This window comes from Harmonia axyridis, chromosome X (genome assembly GCF_914767665.1).
Source record: "Harmonia axyridis chromosome X, icHarAxyr1.1, whole genome shotgun sequence".
Taxonomy (NCBI): Eukaryota; Metazoa; Arthropoda; class Insecta; order Coleoptera; family Coccinellidae; genus Harmonia; species Harmonia axyridis.
The window spans coordinates 6,223,222-6,243,356 of record NC_059508.1 but is presented as its reverse complement, the minus strand read 5'-3'; the positions used below and the strand labels follow the sequence as shown (position 1 = coordinate 6,243,356).

At 34.6% G+C, this 20,135-nt stretch overlaps 1 protein-coding gene across 2 annotated transcripts in view; it reads left to right on the top strand.

Annotated features, from left to right (window-relative positions):
* The window catches only part of LOC123685798 (small conductance calcium-activated potassium channel protein), a 79,090-nt gene that overhangs the window by 14,487 nt on the left and 44,468 nt on the right, over positions 1–20,135 (top strand). For both annotated transcript variants that reach the window (XM_045625683.1, XM_045625684.1), the window contains exon 2: positions 17,517–17,778. In XM_045625683.1, coding sequence (XP_045481639.1) covers positions 17,546–17,778 — 233 coding nt within the window. In that variant the 5' untranslated portion in view covers positions 17,517–17,545. The remainder of the gene's footprint in view (positions 1–17,516; positions 17,779–20,135) is intronic.

Genomic DNA, 20,135 nt, shown 5'->3' with positions numbered 1-20,135 from the left:
GACAAACGGCCACAATACAACGAGAGACATGATAAATTTTCACAGCATGACAATGCTCGACTTGTTGCGAAAGTGGTCAAGACATACTTGGAAACGTTGAAATGGGAAGTCCTTCACCACCCGCCGTATTCTCCTGACTTTGCTCCCTCGGACTATCATTTGTTTCGATCAATGATACACGTCCTGGCTGACCAGCATTTCCGGTCTTATGAAGAAGTAAAAAATTGGATCGATTCGTGAATCACTTCAAAAGATGACCAGTTTCTTTTATCGCTGCCCTAAATATGGGAGAAAGTAGTGGCCAACGATGGACAATACTTTGAATCATAAATGCATAACCAGTTTTTTACAGAAAAGCTTTCTGAAAAAACGGCGGAAGCAAAGTTGACACCTTCAAACAAAAAATTTGTGATGTTTTATTCATTCCGACATCTGAAAAAAATCTAATTGAAAATTATAAATACTTTGAGGTAAAGAGCTAATTTTTTTCTTATTGATTCAATGGTATTTTTTATATTTGATGTTAGGAGCTTTTGTACGTCAATTACTCCTAAGAATACCACACAACTGTATTTGGGTATGACTATAAAATAAAGAACGAATCATAGTGTATACGTTATGCATTTAAATTTGCATCGTTTCAAATGCAAAGCGAAACCAATCTAGGAATGTACGAAAATCGACCGATCTTTTTTTCTGTACGTTCATAGTGGAAAGAAGATGCAAATTGGTGGATAAATAATTCAGTCCATGCTGTCCGTCGAACGGAATCGATTCAACTACAAGAGATGGTCTGAAACTGAAATAAGCTCCGTAGACATTCATTCTTTTTCGATGTCTTGTTAGCGCAAATTCAGTTAGCTGATGAGATCAATCGCATGGCGTGTTATATTTCTCTTGATGGTGTCTCTCCGGAGGAGATGTTTTGGATAATTTGAGTCCTAATGTGAAAGCTTCCATAACACAATTCACTTCTCCGTAAGTGGTAGATGAGTAGATGAAGTGATTGACTTATCCTTTCAGATGCTGGCCTACTTTAGCTCTCCATAGACAATTTCAAAAGTATATATTAGTCTCTGTTTACTTTTATTATGTCGGTTTCGGTTTAATACAAAGGCGAATAGACATTTTGGTGCCATCGATTTTATAAGGTTTTATTTAACTTGCAATGTTTGTATGTTCGGGTCAAATCTCGCAACTGAATATCGAAAGAGTTATTCTCAACAGATCTCGATGAAATATTGCAAACATTTTAGTTTTGGATAACAATGCATGAGTAGCTAAGTAAACATGTAACGTAATCAAAAATCGGAGATACTGGCCTAGTTTTTTTGCTCTGTCATGGTCACCAAAACGAAGGGTTTGCTAAGAAGGATACAAAAAGTAAATCATCCTCATCCTCAAACCAATGTAGGGAATCTATCGATTCCTTTGAAAATATTCTAAGTCTTATAAACGGAAGAAAACGGTGTAAAAACTTGGAATGATCAAAGCCACACCCCTAAGGGATCCGTAGAAAGGCTTTGCTAACGGTCGAATATAAGACGGCCGAATGCCCATAAAAATTGGCATTTCAAGGCAAATAAGGCAATTGAGTTGAGAACAGACTACGAAAAACTACATCTACAACATATGTGCAACACTTGCACCGACAACAAGAAGATTAAAAATTTTTAAGAATCGATTAGACAAATTATCATCTCCTTCTCACATTTTTAGTGGGTTGGAAATAAATTGAATAAGTGTTTTTATCCCGTTTTTTTATTCCCCTAAATTGTCCTTTGCCGTGAACTACTTTAGTCACAGTATAAGCACCACAACCCACACCAATATAGAGGATCGTACAAGATGGCCCACTAGTTCTTTTTTGTGCACCGCTATGATAAGAATATCAAAGCAAAGGGTTCACTGAGAATATTAAGAAAATTAAATCAACGTATTTCAGAATCCAATATGGCAAATGATCCAAGATGACGAAATAGTTACCGTCACAATATGGGGATCTAACGAAGGTGAAAATCATTCGTTATGGGCACAATGATTGGCTTCCAACAAATACTCGTGTTGTTTGGTGGGATTGTCTTCATTAGGATGGGTTTTTAATCTATTTAGGAGAAGGAAAGCTCCAAAATCAGACCTGGAACCCTGTTTTGTTATGCACAAGTGAGCTTGAAGCTGAAAAAACTGACGGATACACTGAAACCCAAGTCAAGGTGAGACTGAGTTGCATTAGGGTAATTATTTCATGATAGAAAATTAAAAAAAAATTATTTCAATGGTTTAAAAAACAGAAAATAAAGTCCGAATTGAAGAAAATCCATCAATACATTTACATTATGAAATTTTTATGATATAGAAGCATGTTGCGAGATTTCCTTCATGGAGGGATTGTACCTGCAAGACTCAAAAGGCAGTATATTACTATCGATCTTGACTTAACCTCTAAATACTCATTCATATTTTTCATAATCAAATTTTGTGACAAGTTTTTATATCCTATGAATTACATAATGTGAATGTTCTGATGGATTTTTTCGATTTGAACTGTATTTCCTCCTTTTTAGGGTATTGAAATGAAAAGCCTGTTTTTAGATCTCTTACTCATGGAATAATTTCCCCTGTTCTTTATTAAAATCACTAGTTTTTTTTTGCTCTTGGTAGCTGTGGTGGTATTGAACTCTTATACTCGTTTTATAACCGAGAATTCCAACATTTTAAATTATGATTTACACCAATCCTACGTGATTCTAAGTACTATGTACTTGCAGAAATGAAAACTACGTTTCCTTATTTGGGAACTATCAAATATACCGGCTTCTAGTTTTTCCATGCTAATCCCAGGAAATTTACTCAACACGTATACCCAAAATAATTTCCATCTTGATTTGAAACTTTCTCAAATTGCTTCATCAGCCCAAACTTAATATGCTAAAGCGGAAGTAGTATTTTTTTTTCGGAAGCACAGCTTCGTTGATTACGATTTGTGCTTCTCGAATCATGACATCTCTTGAAGGCCAATTTCTCTTAATCCAAAGTTCATTTTAGCTCTGCTCTGGAGTTAGTTTACCATTCATGAATCAACACAAATTTCTGCTTGATGTTCTTGGTATTTGATTTTTTCAGACTAGTGAAATAGTAGAAGTAAAATATTTGTTATCGTTATGTAGAAGAACACATTTCAATCTACGTTTTGAACTATCAATAAAAATCATCTGGAATGTATTATGTTGATATCATTTTCGCTAAAATTCTCTTTATATTGTTGAAAATACCAGGTTTCAATCTGGATGCAAGTATTTCAGCAGACTCCTTTGAAAGGTTCAGGTTTCTTATGAGATTGTTCTGTTCTTTTTTATTGAATTATTGTGGAGATGTTGTGTCTGCTTCAAATTCGTTGCCATTATCAGATTGAATTCTTTGAAGCTTATCAAACGTTGTATCTGCATCATCTTTTGTATTTTTCAAGTAAGAAGAAAATGAGGTAGATATGGAAGCATCTAACAAGGAAGGATTTCTTTCATTTTTATATTTTTAGATTTCACACCTCCCAAGCTTTCAATCAAATTATTCCATATGTTTATGATTGAAAATGTCAAACCAGAAGATTCTATGAATTTATATTATGCATAACAAACATTCATTATGTGTATGGACTGATATTGACAGTTTAATACCTACATGAAGTATAAATATCGAGCTTGTGAGTGACACTTTGTAATGGGATTATCCAAATATAGTTTTGAAGCTAATTGGTTTATTATCAATATGATCCAAACGAGGAAATATTGAAGAGAAGTTTGAATAGTCCTTCAAGTTTCACACCAAAAATTCAATACAAAAATTTTGATTATATGAAGAAAGTACAGACAAGAAGTCAGAAGCTTTCGAGCACTCGTACTTTATGTTGGTACATGAATGAAAAAGCCTTCGAAAGCTTTTAACTTCAAGCCAGTGCTTTTCAGAATTTCTGCTAGAATTTTTTATTGTCAATACGAGTACTACATTTACTTGATTATCGCCATAATTAAGTGTAAAAGAAAAAGAGGCAAAGTGCGAATGACCACATTTTTTGAAACTCGTAATTGCTTTTTTATCTCAGTCTGAAATTTCCAAACGGTTAATAAATGAAACGATTACTTCAAGACATTGGTAAATATAAGTTTACCATTCATATAATTTATATGGATAAAAGCCTTATTTACAAATTGTTTGTATTTTCCAAACCCTGTCAACTCTGACATATAAAGTGCATTATCTTAGAGTTGATTACATTCGAAGCTTCAGATTCTATTATCGTAGGGTATCTTATTAGGATATAACTCATGGTTTGATCGATTTTCTGATGATAATCACATTTCGATAATCATGAAATACGAACGTTCAATTGAAGAGAAACCCACGCAATTTCCTCATACGGTATTGAACTCGAAGTTATTCACTATCATTTTTAGATTGAAAAGTCATTGAAGTCCAGATGTATATCTAATCTATATAAATAAAAGAGGATCTATTGGATAAATTTTCATTTGCTGTGTTCGATACTGTCATGAGAAAGAAAAAACGTGAGTAAAAAGGTTTTCTTTTTATCCTACCGAGCGAACAATCATAGATTATAAATTGATACTTCGAAGGATGTATTTTGGGTTGCCTGACAGAAAGAAGATGATTGAATGAATTATCGAAGACATCGTATTTTGTCCAATTTCTTTTTCATTCGTTACCACCCGGGGCGTCCAGCTAGTATATAATATAACAGGCTCATTGAAAAGTCCCCGGTCTACCATAGTAAAACACATTTTTTTTGGCGAAATTCGATTTTATTATTCAACATAGTTGCCTTCGAGGGCGATTCAGCGATTATAGCGATCTTTCAACTTTTCGATACCATTTTTGTGGTACGATTTGTCTTTCGCTTCGAAATAGGCCTCAGTTTCGGCGATAACTTCTTCATTTCCGCTAAATTTCTTTCCAACGAGCATTCTTTTGAGGTCTGAGAACAGGAAAAAGTCGCTGGGGGCCATATCTGGCGAATACGGTGGATACAGAAGCAATTCGAAGCCTAATTCATGCAATTTTGCAGTTGTTTTCATTGATTTGTGACACGGTGCATTGTCTTGATGAAACAGCACATTGCTTTTCCTTCAAATGGGGCCTTTTTTGAAGATTTCATCATTCAAACGATCCAATAACGCTATATAATAATCGCTATTCATGGTATGGCCTTTTTGGAGGTAATCAATGAATATTATACCTTGCGCATCCCAGAATACTGATGCCATAACCTTGCCAACTGACTGTTGTGTTTTTACTCGCTTTGGATTCGGTTCATCGTGAGCAGTCCACTCAGCTGACTGTCGATTGGACTACGGAGTGAAATCATGGAGCCATGTTTCATCCATTGTCATATATCGACCCAAACATTCAGGTTTATTGCACTTAAGCAGCTTATAACTCTGTTCAAAATTATTAACACGATGTTGCTTTTGATCGATTTTGAGCACGCGCGGTACCCATTTTGCGCACATCTTTCTCATGTACAAATATTCGTGAATGATATGATCTACAGGTTCAGATTATATCTTCACAATGTCTGCTGTCTCGATCAGCATTTTTTTTATTTTTTTCGTCGGTGACAGCCTCTTTTGGGCGTCCATTGCATTCGCCGTCTTCGGTGCTCAATTCACCACGTTTAAACTTAGCATACCAATCAATGATGGTTGATTCTCCTGGTGCAGACCCCGGAAACTCTTCATCAAGCTAAGATTTTGCTCTAACTGTATTTTTTCCCTTCAAAAGGCAATATTTTATCAGCACACGAAATTTTTTTTTCATCTTTTCTCAAATAACAAAAGTAGCTACACTCACAACGCAATATCTCACAAACTAATGGTCGGACTGATGTCAAAATGTGAAAATCATCTGGATTCAATACTAGCACCGCCATCTGTGCATCAGACCGGGGACTTTTCCATTGGCCTAATATGAAGAAGGTGGTACAATTCTGTTCCTGGTCAGTATTTCTCGATTATATTTTTTCTTACTGTTCATTCTTTTGAAAACTCAGAGGAATAGTATATTTCAAATATAGTATTTAAACTGTATTTCCTACAAGTTTGAATAACCCTTCTCTCGCTATTGAAACATGTTTCATACATTCTATGTTTTTACTACCAATAACATTGGATATTTAGAGTTTCAGGATTATATTATGTAATCCGGTAGTTTCAAACTTTAATGTTCCTGTTCAGACACTGAAGACTCTTGAAGTGGTACAGAATATTTATATGATTTCGAGTACAAAACGGTAATAAGAAAAATCTAGAAAATGTCTGAAATTTCAGATATTATTTGAACGCGTTGAATATTTTGAAATAACACACACGAAAAATCATAATTTCGTCACTATCAGTTCACAAACGTATGAATTTCAATGGATTCAAAATATTAAAGTCTGTTGCCTTTCGGATTGTTTTGGTTTTTGGTTGGTTTTGGGTTTCAGCTTGTCAATTATGGAGAAAGGATGATCAGCAGGCATTCAATGTTTTGCAAAGATGGATAGTCGGTTCTCTCACTACTTAATTGAATTGAGTGACAAACAAATATCTACATAAAACTTACAACGAATGCCGAAATCATTACTGCCATGTCGAACACAACCTTCAATTTATTTTATAAATCACCCAAAAATGGTAATTTGAATTTCAAAATTAAAAAGAAACTACTGAAACCATATAAGGAAAATAACTGGTGGCTTCTTAATCAGACTCATGCTGCCATAATGCCCCAGTATGTGACTTTCTGTTTCCTGAGAATCATTTCAGAGCAATCATATTGATGGAGGACTAAAATCTCCTGATTCGACACCTTTATACTTTTTTCGAGGAGTCATTTGAAAGTCAGGTTAAGGACATAAGGACAGTGAAAGATCTTGGCCAGGAAATAGAGTTGAAATATTACAGAATATAACAGGAAATGTTGGTCAAATACATTATAAGAGCTATAATGCACCTGTATCAGCGTATTCCGCATTTCGCCTTGCTCGATTGTTTTATCACGTTTCACAGGGTCCATGAATATTTAACATCATGTTTTGCTTCATCATCAAAGGTTTAAGGTATGTGTATTACTCGTCTTTTCTTGTGAAGGTACCTACCTCAAGAATCGATTTTCATAAAGTTCTGTTTTCCAGTCGCATTCCAACATGCACTTTGCAAATAGGTAGGTTCATTGTCCTTTAGAAGCCACCCTTTGATATAACTATTCTTATCGTTGTTGTGATTGTATTTTCGCGTGTCTATGTTTGGTCAAATTAGACTGATGTTCATAGTGATTTTTTTGCTGTCGGGTCAGTTTTCCAACATCCATAATTCTTCGCTGTCTAGCTAGCATGCTCGTATTTATAGGTTCAATCTAATTATATCGTAGAATAACAATGATGGACAATATTTCATTCAATAATATTCCCAACTATGTTATTTATAGTGAGTTATAATGTTTTTTTTTCAAACGTAGGTACAATATCAACGTTACCTAGGAACGATAACTAGATATCAATTATTATACTTCATGTCTGTCAAAATCAATTTAGCATGACAACCGTGTCTAGGCTTATTTTTCATTGATCAATCGATTATAACGATCGTTGATTAAAATCTTATTTAATATTGGATCTCCAGATTTTCATGAATTTTAAAACGTTTGAAAAAAAAGGATATTTTATTCTGAGGATGAGTGACTTTTCATGAAAGATGTTTCGCCATGAAAAGTGACACTTCTTCTTATGAAATAATATATTATTTTTCCCGAGCTTCCTGCACCTTTATAAGAACACTCAGAAGTTCATAACCTGTACTACACATACTGAATACATATTTTCGGAGTTTTTAATATAATACAGTTAGGACCTTATCTCTCACTCAATCTTCGATGTTGTGAATCAAATTCCTTCAAAATTAGTTCTTTCATCTTTCGGTAAACTGGCATTTTTTCTGTTTTTACTTGTCCATATACTCAAAGGCGTAAAGCTTTGAGATTTGGGTGACAAAATTCGATGAAATACATATTGAAATATATGATGGACATGTTGGATAACAATATTATTCAATCAGTTATAAAGCTATAAAGTTTCTGAATATACAGGGTGGTCACTTTTTCAATGGGATTGTATTGGTATTTTTCAAACCATAAGAGTTAGAAGGTCGGTCAAATGGAGAAAAAGTTGCATGCATAGGAGCATTATCAAGCAGTTCAAACAAATCGAAATTATCAGGGCCGGTTATTGAGATATCATAGGAAAAGTAAATTCTGTCATTTTGATTTTTCTTTTTTTCCCACTTTATTTCAAATATGATCACAAAATGTTATAGGAATTTTTTATTCGACATTAAATTGTTCTCAATTTGACGTAACCAGATTTCGTATCCAACGTTTCGTGCTCTCTGGGCCACCCTCAACCTCATTTTTTTCAATACGGACCTGTATATTTTATGACACTTTTCGAAATAACTTTTAACGCTGAATTCAACGATATATCAGACAATGTCATTCAAGGTTGATTTTCAGGTGATTTTGACCCCTATCCAAATTTCTTTGGGTCGGATATGTATTACATTCAGGTACCTTCAGTTTAATCAACAACCTGCAATACATTTCGATGAGAAAATCAACTTACTCATCTGGAACTAAATGGAACATATCAGAATAAAATCAAGAAACAAGTAATAATTATTTACATATTTCAATTCATAATAATTAAACGAATTATCATTTAATGAAAGAAAAATCGACTGATTATTCGAAAGTATATGAAAATTAATGAAGTAAGTTTTCGAAATGTCCACCATTTTGTAAAATGCACTTAGCGGTTCTGGAACCCATACTTCTTATACTCACTCTTATACATACTTATACAGAGAGAAGTGGCGATTAGGCGTCGGACAACGTCGAAAGACGTTCTAAAACGACTTATATAGGTATATATATTAAAAAAAAATGTAAACCCTTCGTTTTTTCCTCCGAATTTCAATCATATACTCCTTGCTATACCATATGTTTTACAAAAAAAAAAAATTTATTTAAACAACTCTTTCCCTGGGTTGCAGTTTCTTTGTCAGTAAGTATATTTGAAATGGACATTTTTAAAAACGCCCTGTAACTTGAGAACGAATCAAGATATCTATGATCTGATTTCTGATATCCTTGAAGATTTTTTCTCTGAGTCTTATAATTCTCGAGATGCTTTCAGTCAACTTCGAATTTGGGACACCCTGTACAGTAACTAATAAAATGAATTTATTCCATTCGGCTTTTCCACACTGTATACGTCAAATTAACAGTAAAATGAAGCCTAAAGTGCCAAGCGTCAATCTCAAAGTTGAATCTACAGTAACTAAAACCATTTTCCTTCCTTCAAGCCTCGTAGCTTTTGTTGAAATGTTAAAGTGCACTATTTCGGGAACCAATTATCCATATCGGAAAGAGTATAATATAATATAAAGAAATACGCATTTCGTTCACATTTAATAAATTGCCCCTCACTAGAAAACGAATTATCTCATGTCAGTGAACAGTATTACTTCCCTCTAATGCTGTAATAAACAAAAGCAAACATCATAAAGGAGAAACATGTAACTGAAATGATCTCATGATAGATAACAATGAGTTATACAGCGAACAAACTGACTGAAATATATTTTAAAGAATTATGTCGTTGAATTATCATGACTGAAAGTTTTCCTATTATTCTTGAACATTTCGCGCGTTGTTCGAGCCAGCACGAAAAATTTCTGCGTTAACTCAGCGAAGCTTTTCGGACAAAGGAAATACGAAAGTGGCTGCCGCCAAAATTATAGGTCGATGGGAAATAGCCATCAATTATTGCTTTACTAGCTTTGAAAGACCGTTTCATTCTTCGTGATAACTCTCAGCAACTTCTGGTTCACTGGTTTCAGAAGTCGTTAAATATACATGTGAATCACCTACCAAACGAAAGCACTCAGAATTCGGAAAGTGAAAAAGTTTCACTCCATTGCTTTGCCGTCTAGTTTTATTCTTTCCTGAGTTCTCGTTCACCTTCGGCTGTTTTGGAAATATTTGAAATTTATAATTTCAGATGGAACATTTCTATGATGGTCTGTTTATTGTTTTTTCAAACTTTGGCCATTGTTCAATAGTCAATCTGATACCCTGCTTGCAGGGCTGCCGCCAGACATTTTGGCGCCCCGGCAAAATAAAATTTCGCCTTCCTGCTTTGCCTAATTTATATGAATTTTTATAGAAGTCTCTGTTATTCCTCATCTTTTCAATTCCATATGAAATCCTATTTTTCAACTTAAAATCACCTTGTCAAATTTATCAAACGACGTTTTGTCGATTTCATCAAAAAAGTCCTGCATTTTTAAAAGTATGATGCTCTATTTATTAGTCTATAGTAAAAAGACGACGTAGACCTTAAAGGTGCAAAATTGTTATTAATTGACTTTGCGCCTCTACAATTTGGCGCCCTGGCAAAATGTCCGATATGCCGCTCCTGGCATCCTGGCAGCGGCCCTGCCTTCTTGTCAGGTTTTAGCCCTATCTCATCTTCTCATCTAGTACATTTGAGAAATTTGAATTACGTCGTCAAAAGTCTTGTCCCCCCTAGATTTCTCAAGAAATAAATAATTTAAGTTCTGGAAATGAGATGAATATTTTCCTCTATTTCAATTGCTATATGTTCGATGGAAAATCTTTGTTTGGTAATCTCTGCTTTATGCAGAATGAGACAAAATAGGAAAAATGAGAAAAAACTTAATTTATGGATTATTTCTTTTCGATTATTTATAGTTATTCCAAAACTGAATCCAAATTCAATAGTCCGTATTACCACCTCTTCTATCAATCAACTGCCCAATACGCCTAGGCATCCCACGAATCAAGTCATTAATGAAATTTTCAGGCATATCTTTCCATTCTTCCTGAAGGGCTACACTCAATTCCTGAAAAGTTGAAGGTTGGTTTTGGCTTTTGATTAGATATTGCTCTCCCTGAGTTACGTGCTCAATTGGATTCATGTCTGGTGAATTTGCTGGCCAGTTCATTCTCTGGATATTGTTCTCTTGAAGAATGTTTTTGAAGGATTTCACATATGCCTACTTATGCGTTTCGTCCCTGGCACACACACCGGACTCCTCATCAGTGTGACTTTGGTATATTTGAGTGTGCCGTGTCACAGACGCTTGGGGAATTTTTTGTTATTATCGGGAGCCGCCGGGACTCGAACCAAGCACCTTGTCGCATCTCGGTGAGTGAGTCTACACTCTTAACCTCTAGGCCACCGAGTGCTGTGTTTATTGTTGCTATGTGGAGCTTTATGAGAAGCTGCCACATTTTGAACCCTTCCTATGCTTTGTGGTGGGGCATTGCTCTCCCTAAGTAATTCCATACTTGCTCAACTGGAATCATGTCAAGTTTGCTGGCCAGTTCATTCTCTGGATATTGTTCTCTTGAACGATGTTTTGAAAGCTTTGTGTACGGTGTGGTGGGGCGTTATCATACTGATAAATGGAATTATACCCAAATTATAGGTTCAATGATGTTTTTACTTTGATGGCACCAGTCATTGTTCATTCAACGATAGTTAGAGGGGTACGGCGACCGAACATTATACCCCCTAGCATATTATTGATCCGCCTTGAAAGGGCCCAACTTCCTGGGAAAAATTGAGTCGTTCTAGTCTACCTGGACACTCCAAACCCTTTCTCGTTGACTATCACTGAATGGTGACTCGTCCGAAAAGGGTATGTTGCGCCATTGTGACAAAAGCCAGTCTTGGTGGTGTTCTGCCCATTGCCACAGGTAGCTCTGAGTCCAGGTGATAGCCGAGGTACTCTAAAAGTCTTCTTGCCCTTAAATTCCAGGAATGTAACTGTGTCCTTCTGGTATTGGTTGAGACTACCAGTCTATATGTCCTCAAAAAATGACTTCGAAGGGCTGTTACAGATACCGTTCGATTCCTTCGAGTAAAATTTGCGATATAATGGTCTTCCCTTGCAGATGTTACACTGGGTTGACCATGCATCGGTCTCCGGGCAACGCTGCAGGTTTCCTGGAAAAGGTCCACTATGCGCCTTACTGAAGTCCGTGGAATATTCAAACGTTGCGCAATCTGGTGGTTCGACAAAGCTTCTTGATGTAGGGCTACTACTCTTGCCCCTACAAAACTGAGAAATTGGATGTCTCGGCATTTTCTACGGAATTTTCGCAATATTACAACTCTTGTTTTTGGCTGAAAACTGATTAACTTCGAATACATCTGTATTCTCCCGAACAAGAAACATTTTTTTGCTGGTTTATAGTTTTCATTTAAGTGATAAGATAGTAAAGGTTCCACACACAAAAAGTTGTCATGATATGGGGCCCAACACTCTTGGCGATGTGTTTATTAATTTTTGGGCTCAGAAATTGTGCCAATGTTTTCTTTTTTCAAAAAAAAAACACGAAGAAATATTAATTCTTGACGGCTTAAGATTTCGTTAAATTATGGATTGCAACCTCTTCATGTTTCATTCAATTTTTTCTCATTCTCTACTAAAAGAAAACAAAATGTGAAAACAATAGTAATAGTCTAACGATTCATTATTCACATACATGAATGTATGTCTTTACTTATCATCCAATCGCAATGAATATTTGGAGAGCTGTTTGTGTACATTTTCGGCAAGGTTTTCGGTATAAAACAATACAAGAATGAAAAATCATTGGAAATACCTATAAATAAACTGAAACCAGCGCATGCATCATTCTGTAGCGCCTCTTTTTAAATCGAATTAGGTCATATTGAAATATTCATGATGTGTAAGTATAAAAATTATTAAAAATAGAATTTCCCGTAAATCGAATACTATTGAATAAATAAAAAATAACCCGGTATCCTTTTGAAATAAGTATTATTTGCAATGACTTCATAAGTACGATTACGTGAATGCGTCCAACCTGATGGTAATGGTTGTATCTTCACGCAAAGGTCACTGCGTGAATTATCAACTTGATATCGATTAACTAAACATTAACAGCTATGTACATATTACATTTCTATATATGAAAACGAGCAAGTAATGATTTTTTTACACAATCATTCCTATATAAAAGATTTTCAACTGTATATATGGCAATCATTATACGATGCGTGGTATGCTTTGTTATAGGAAATGACACGTTTTATGTACACAAAATCTGTTTAACTTTTGTATAGTATATTAAATAAAAAGATCAGGAAAATTAACTATTTGAAAACAGAAATCGTGGAATAGTTGATCAGCGGGTTCAGTTATTTAATGTGTTGAGATATTTTATAAATTAAATAATAATTTACAGGATGGGCAAATTTCGATGCTTTCGCTCTACAACTTTTAAACCAGAGGAGATAGACAAAATCTGATATCCCATTCTCGTTTTATTTTTTGAGAAACTAACAAGAAAAGTATTCATTTTTGGCCACCTCCTTTTATTTTTGAGTTATTAGCGAAAATTGGAAAAATGGCGATATCGAAAAACATTTATATCTCCGCTAATAATAATAGAGCTCCGAAATTAAAACCTCATAGAGGCACTTTTTTACGTAAAATACAGTGTCGTGCTTGTCTTTTTAGCAGGATTCCAAATTACGAATATATAGCCAAATGTTATGTTTTTTCAAATAGGAACACTAGATTTCAGTGCCATTTTTTGAAAGCTTAATTTTTCCTTATTTCAAAAATATATAACATCGTTTGGTTTGTATCAATAAAAATAATAGAAAATGGTCAAAAACATTTTTTTACCTTAGAGTCTCAATATTTCTATAGTTTTAACTGTTGATGAGCACAGAAAAAAAATTGAACTTCCTATAACAAGAGTAGTGTCCTTCCATCAATCTGATTATTTCTATGCTTTTTACTAATTTCTACAGAATTGGAATCCAGATATATTTTATAAATTTTTCCATCTCAAAATGCATTTGAAAATATGAAGAGTTCCACATGATAACATTGGGCCATAGCTTCGTAATTGAAAACCCTGTTAAAAATACAAGCACGTACCTGGATTCTCAAAAAAAGTAAAAAAGTGCCTGTATAATGTTTTTATTTCAGAGCTCTATCATCAGTATTAGCGGATATTGGAATATATATTTGGGTTATATAAATACAGAGTATTCACTAATACACAGATGATGATATTAATCGTTTATTCTCAAGACACTCTAGTAAGTCTAACTCTATCTCTAACAAGCACAGTTCGGAAGGCAGAATAGAAGGGCTTAAAACACTAAGGTTATGTCCCTGTCGTTCGCTCTCGATCATCGAAGATCTATTCTTGTTTTCTCTCTCGATGGCCCTCGATGGCCTCGCCACGCGCAGACTCGTAGCGCCACCGTACGATATGAAATAATACTTTCAAGTGTAGGGTTGGTTGTCTCTCTCGTAATCTGTTCGGATGAAGTAATATTCTAACAGCGGAGATATAATTTTTTTCGATATCGCCATTTTTCCAATTTTCGCTTATAACTCGAAAACACACATATATCTGGTTAGTTTCTCAGAAAAAAGAACGAGAATGGGGTATCAAATTTTGTCTCTGGTTTAAAAGTTGTAGTGCTAAAACATCGAAATTTGCCCCCTGTACAAAATGAACAACATTGTGAATTAAATATTTAATATTTTCTTCTTCGGAGGGAATTGAGAAAATGATTCTGATCCATCAGTGGTTTTTCATATCACAGTAATTCTTTCATCTTGAGAATCAGATCAATTAATTTCAAAGGTTTGAAGCTACGAATTCTAGAAAAGAACATAAAATGTTTCATAACAAAACTAGGTGCTTGAAAACACAAATAGTCAAAAGGCGAGCTTGAGATCCGTTTCCAAAATGTGCACTTTCCCTAAAATTATTATTACAATCTCGAATTCAATAGGAGAGCTATCAAACTTTAAGCCTGAGCGCAAAATTAATATGTCCGGCTCCTGAACGATTTGGCTGTCAATATGTAGAACTACGAAATTTCGATCTGAATTATTACCTTGCATATGTTCGTAAAAGTTGGTGTTTATAACTAGTTATAAAGTGAGTTACCGAAATATTTTCATATACGAGCAGCAAAACGAGCAATATCTTTTTTAACGAAATGTAAAATTTCAGATTAATATTCTTCGAAACTGTCGAATTTCGAATGTTTATAAATATAAATTTAACTACCAATTTTCTGTTTGTAGACACCTGATCTGCTTTATTTACAGATATATTTTGTTAGCTATGAATAATGGATTTATTTTTAGAGATAGATTCCTTCAAATCTCCGGAACTCGAAATGATCCCTGCATGTACGGCTCTTCTGTAATCACTCCTGAAATCTTTTATTCACATGAAATGTAGGCACTTCAGGTGTGAATATTTCAACTAGAACGCTTTCGAAGATTAATACAGTTCATTCTGGGTTAGTGAGAACCTGATATAATTAGAATTCTAGCTTTCTGAGGAAATATTTACTTGTCCGTCCCTTCAAGGGGTCAGTTATTTCTCCTCAAAAAATGGATTTATTTACACAGAATTTTGTTACTTGTGTGCCATTTGAGATCATGACTTTTTCCGTTGAATGCTGGTTTCCACCTCTACAAAAAAATCTTCCCCAATTAGACTACATTTCGCTGTCAATTTTTAGATTTAATCAATTTAACAAAATTTCCAATATTCTCTATACAAAATACTCTTCATTCGACTAAATGAACTTGCCTTGATATACAGGGTGGCCAATTTTTCAATGGGATTGTATTGGTAACTTTTAAACCATAAGAGTTAGAAGGTCGGTCAAAAGGAGAAAAAGTTGCATGCATAGGAGCATTATCAAGCAGTTCAAACAAATCGAGATTATCAGGGCCGGTTATTGAGATATCATAAGAAAAGTAAATTCTGTCATTTTGATTTTTCTTTTTTTCCCACTTTATTTCAAATATTATCAGAAAATGTTACAGGAATTTTTTATTCGACAGTAAATTGTTCTCAATTTGACGTAATCAGATTTCGTATCCAACGTTTCGTGCTCTCTGTGCCACCCTCAACCTCATTTTTTTCAATACGGACCTGTATATTTTATGATACTTTTCGAAATAACTTTTAACGCTGAATTCAACGATATATCATACAATGTCATTCAAAGTTGATTTTCAGGTGATTTTGACCCTTATCCAAATTTTTTTGGGTCGGATCTGTATTACACTTCGGTACGGTACGGTAGTTTTATTAACAACAAGCAATACATTTCGATGAAAATATCAACTTACTCATCTTGAACTAAATGGAACATATCAGAATCAAACCAAGAAACAAGTAATAATTATTTACATATTTCAATTCATAATAATTGAATGAATTATCATTTAATGAAAGAAAAATCGAATGATTATTCGGAAGTAAATGAAAATGAATGAAGTAAGTGTTCGAAATGTCCACCCTTTTGTCAAATGCATTTAACGGTTTTGGAACCCATACTTCTTATACATTTGCTTACTTCGTCTTCTTGAATACCTTCCAATACATTCTCAATCTTCTCGCGAGAAATCACTTTTGTTGGATTTGTCATTTGTTCCAGAATCGAACTTTATTTTGAAATCATTACGATATAAGTTTTGCAAGGCTTGGTATTCAAATTTAAAATCATTTTATTCGCATCTCTTGACTATTTTATTAACAGCAGTTTTTGATAAATTGCATTCACTACAGATCCGACCCAAAGAAAATTGGATAAGGGTCAAAATCAACTTTGAATGACATTGTATGATATATCGTTGAATTCAGCGTTAAAAGTTATTTCCGTGTCATAAAATATACAGGTCCGTATTGAAAAAAATGAGGTTGAGGGTAGCCCAGAGAGCACGAAACGTTGGATACGAAATCTGATTACGTCAAATTGAGAACAATTTACTATCGAATAACAAATTCCAGTAACATTTTTTGATAATATTTGAAATAAAGTGGGAAAAAAAGAAAAATCAAAATGACAGAATTTACTTTTCTTATGATATCTCAATAACCGGCCCTGATAATCTCGATTTGTCTGAACTGCTTGATAATGCTTCTATGCATGCAACTTTTTCTCCATTTGACCGACATTCTAACTCTTATGGTTTAAAAGTTACTAATACAATCCCATTGAAAAAGTGGCCACCCTGTATATTGAATATATAGACGAAACATTGGCATGTTTCAATGGTCCTAACCCAGTAATTTGAACTTCAACATTAAAATTGAAGTCATTGTACAATCACAAATAAGCCATTACTGCGTCATGCGTAAGCATAAGATTTTGCAAGGTCCACTGTTCCAATACTACTGAAATCACGAAGAATATCCTCCATATTCAAAAAAACATCAGGTTTTAATGGTTCAACTTGTATTTGATTTGTACAATTTCCCTAAAGCAGTTCCCAACATTTTCCTCATGTTAAAACTTTGTTTTTTGGCTTTCATCCTTTCAATAACTTGTTATAATTTTTTTGTTGTTCCAGGACCAAGATCTAGATAGATTTCATCTATCATGAGTAACCAAGACGAGACTGCTAGCCTATTAATAGGTCATCCAACCCTCACTAGTGCCTCTTCCACATCGAATTATTCTAAGCCAGTTTTGATGAGACAGGAATGTACGACATTTCTGGTTTCCTCACATCATCCTCAGCTGTCAGTTTTCTCCGACAGCGAGGAAGATGGTTCCATCTGCATTGAAGAAAATAACACCAGATCTGTTCCTGACATCGAACTCCATTGCAGGTGAGAAAAATACAATGAAAACTCAGCACTCCACAGTATTATCGACCCAGAAGTGCTGATTTGCGCATGCGCAACGAGAGCGTATATATAGACTAGTAGACTAGTCGGACTAGTAGAACGCGAAATATTGGAATTCCGGTATTTCACGTTTGCGCAAGGCAAATTTCTATGAGAATTCAGAATTAAATTGCAGTAATAATACATAATATGCGTTTAATTGATCAATTTTCAAACTTTTTTTGTTAGCAGTATCTTAAAAGCTCCTCAAAAGTAAAAGAAAATAATAAAACAAAATTCGGTAGACAGATGGAATTTCTTCGACTCATAACCAGAAAGAACCGACAGGACAGTAATATAGGACTGTAATATTTTTCGATACAGAAAATTTGCTCCTTAAATAATGGAAGTACATTCAATTTTCTTATGTAGTAAGAGATATTTCGCTCTATCAATTCTGCGGAGTTTTATAGACATTTCGTGAAAATTTTACGTGACTACAAACATAAGCTGAAATGTTTAGTTTCATTGAGAATCGATGGAAAGATATTGGTATAAAGTATATTTTATGAGAAGGTTTCGTTCAATTCAATCAACTGATCGAAGTTGCGGAAATGATATTAGAAAAATATATATCATAGTTGTCCTTTTACGGGTTTTGCCATGGGTTATACGGGGTCTTCCATAAATAAGTATACATGCTTTCAGTACGTATGCAGAAAAATTCGGACACGAATATGGAGAGTTATATTTTTAATGTTGAGACACACTGTACATAAGTTTTTTGAGAAATTCATATTCATATTTATATACAACAATTCTTTTTTTCTCAAATATTCGACTTTATTCTTCAATATAATCACCTTCAAGAGTGATACATATGCTTCAACGCACCTGTTACTTTTCCGCACCTTTTCTGTTGAAAGATTCGTCTTTGCTTTCGAAATAGGTTCCACCTTGAATAATCCTGGACTGTGAAACCGACACCCGTATATGTCTCCAGGAGGTTATCAATAACCAAGCTCCACAGCAGCAAGGGTGATAGAACACCGCTTTGCTGGCATGCTCTATAAGACCATACAGTCATTTGAGTATACCCCAGACAGGCCATGAAGTTTTGTCTTTTCAGCATTGCAGTATTTTATAGTGGAGGGTCTACCCCTTTACGTTCAGCCGATTTACGAATAGAATTATCCAGGGTATTGTCAAAAGCCCTCACAATATCTCCAAACATTGGAAATTGTCTCCTATGAAGCTTAACAACTTTGAAATTTAACAACTGTTTACTTAATTTTGCCACTTAGATCATAATCTATGATTTGCTCCATGATGGATGAAAGAGGTATGGATTATTGGACAATATTATTAAGGTTCTGATGAGCCTTTCTTTCTCACATTGGGGATAAAAACTACCCTTGTTTGTCCCTATCAGGGAGGAATGTAGCCCCATGTAAAACTAGCCCTAAAGAGCTCTTCAAATGGGACTACAATAACTTCTAATCTATGCAAGAAAATCTCTAAGAGGAAGTCAGATCAGCCCTCTTTTCATTTTAGCTTTGTTCTGATCAATATGCGTCCATAGGTAGCAAGGGAAAATGCGATCACCAGGAGTAGAGCTCTGGAAGATGCTCCTACAGGGCTTATTGAAACTGGAGGTCACCTAGTGTCCGGAGGCATCAGCATTTGCAGTTTCATTTTGTCTTTGGGAAAGTTTTACTGTTTCTTTTGTACAATAGGTACAGACATGTAGCACAATTCAGGAATCTGCTCGCAAGACATGACTACAGTCAGCATCTCCAAGAATGACGATAAAGTTTAACCTCATGCTCAGCTAAGTATGGTGAAGATTTAGTTGAGGTATTCTGACGTATATCTGCACAACCTAGACGATTAGCACTACCTGCCGGAGACTACATGAAAGATCTCAAATCTAGTCGTGTCCTAAATCCATGAAATTTTCATGAAAATATTAATTTTCAATACTGATTCCGACAGACTATTCAAATTATCTGACATTGACACTGAAACCGTATACAGTTATTCATAAACAACATTTTCGTGATAAAAGAATTGTTTTATTATTTTATTTACACTGAATATCCATGGAGTTAGGACCGAATCCATTAAACATTTTTGAGGTATAAATGTAGGCTTGGTTAATCGATCGTCTAGAGGTATGATTCGATTACCTGGCCTTTCGTCTTTTTCTCCGTGACTTTGTTGGATTTGTAATAATTAAACTCTTTTGAATTATTCACATCTATTTACAAAGCCACAATTATACAGTACAAACTCGGTATTGGGAAGATCTTAATTACGTCTTAATTACAAGTTTCCCACTACGGTACTGAATTTCGTCT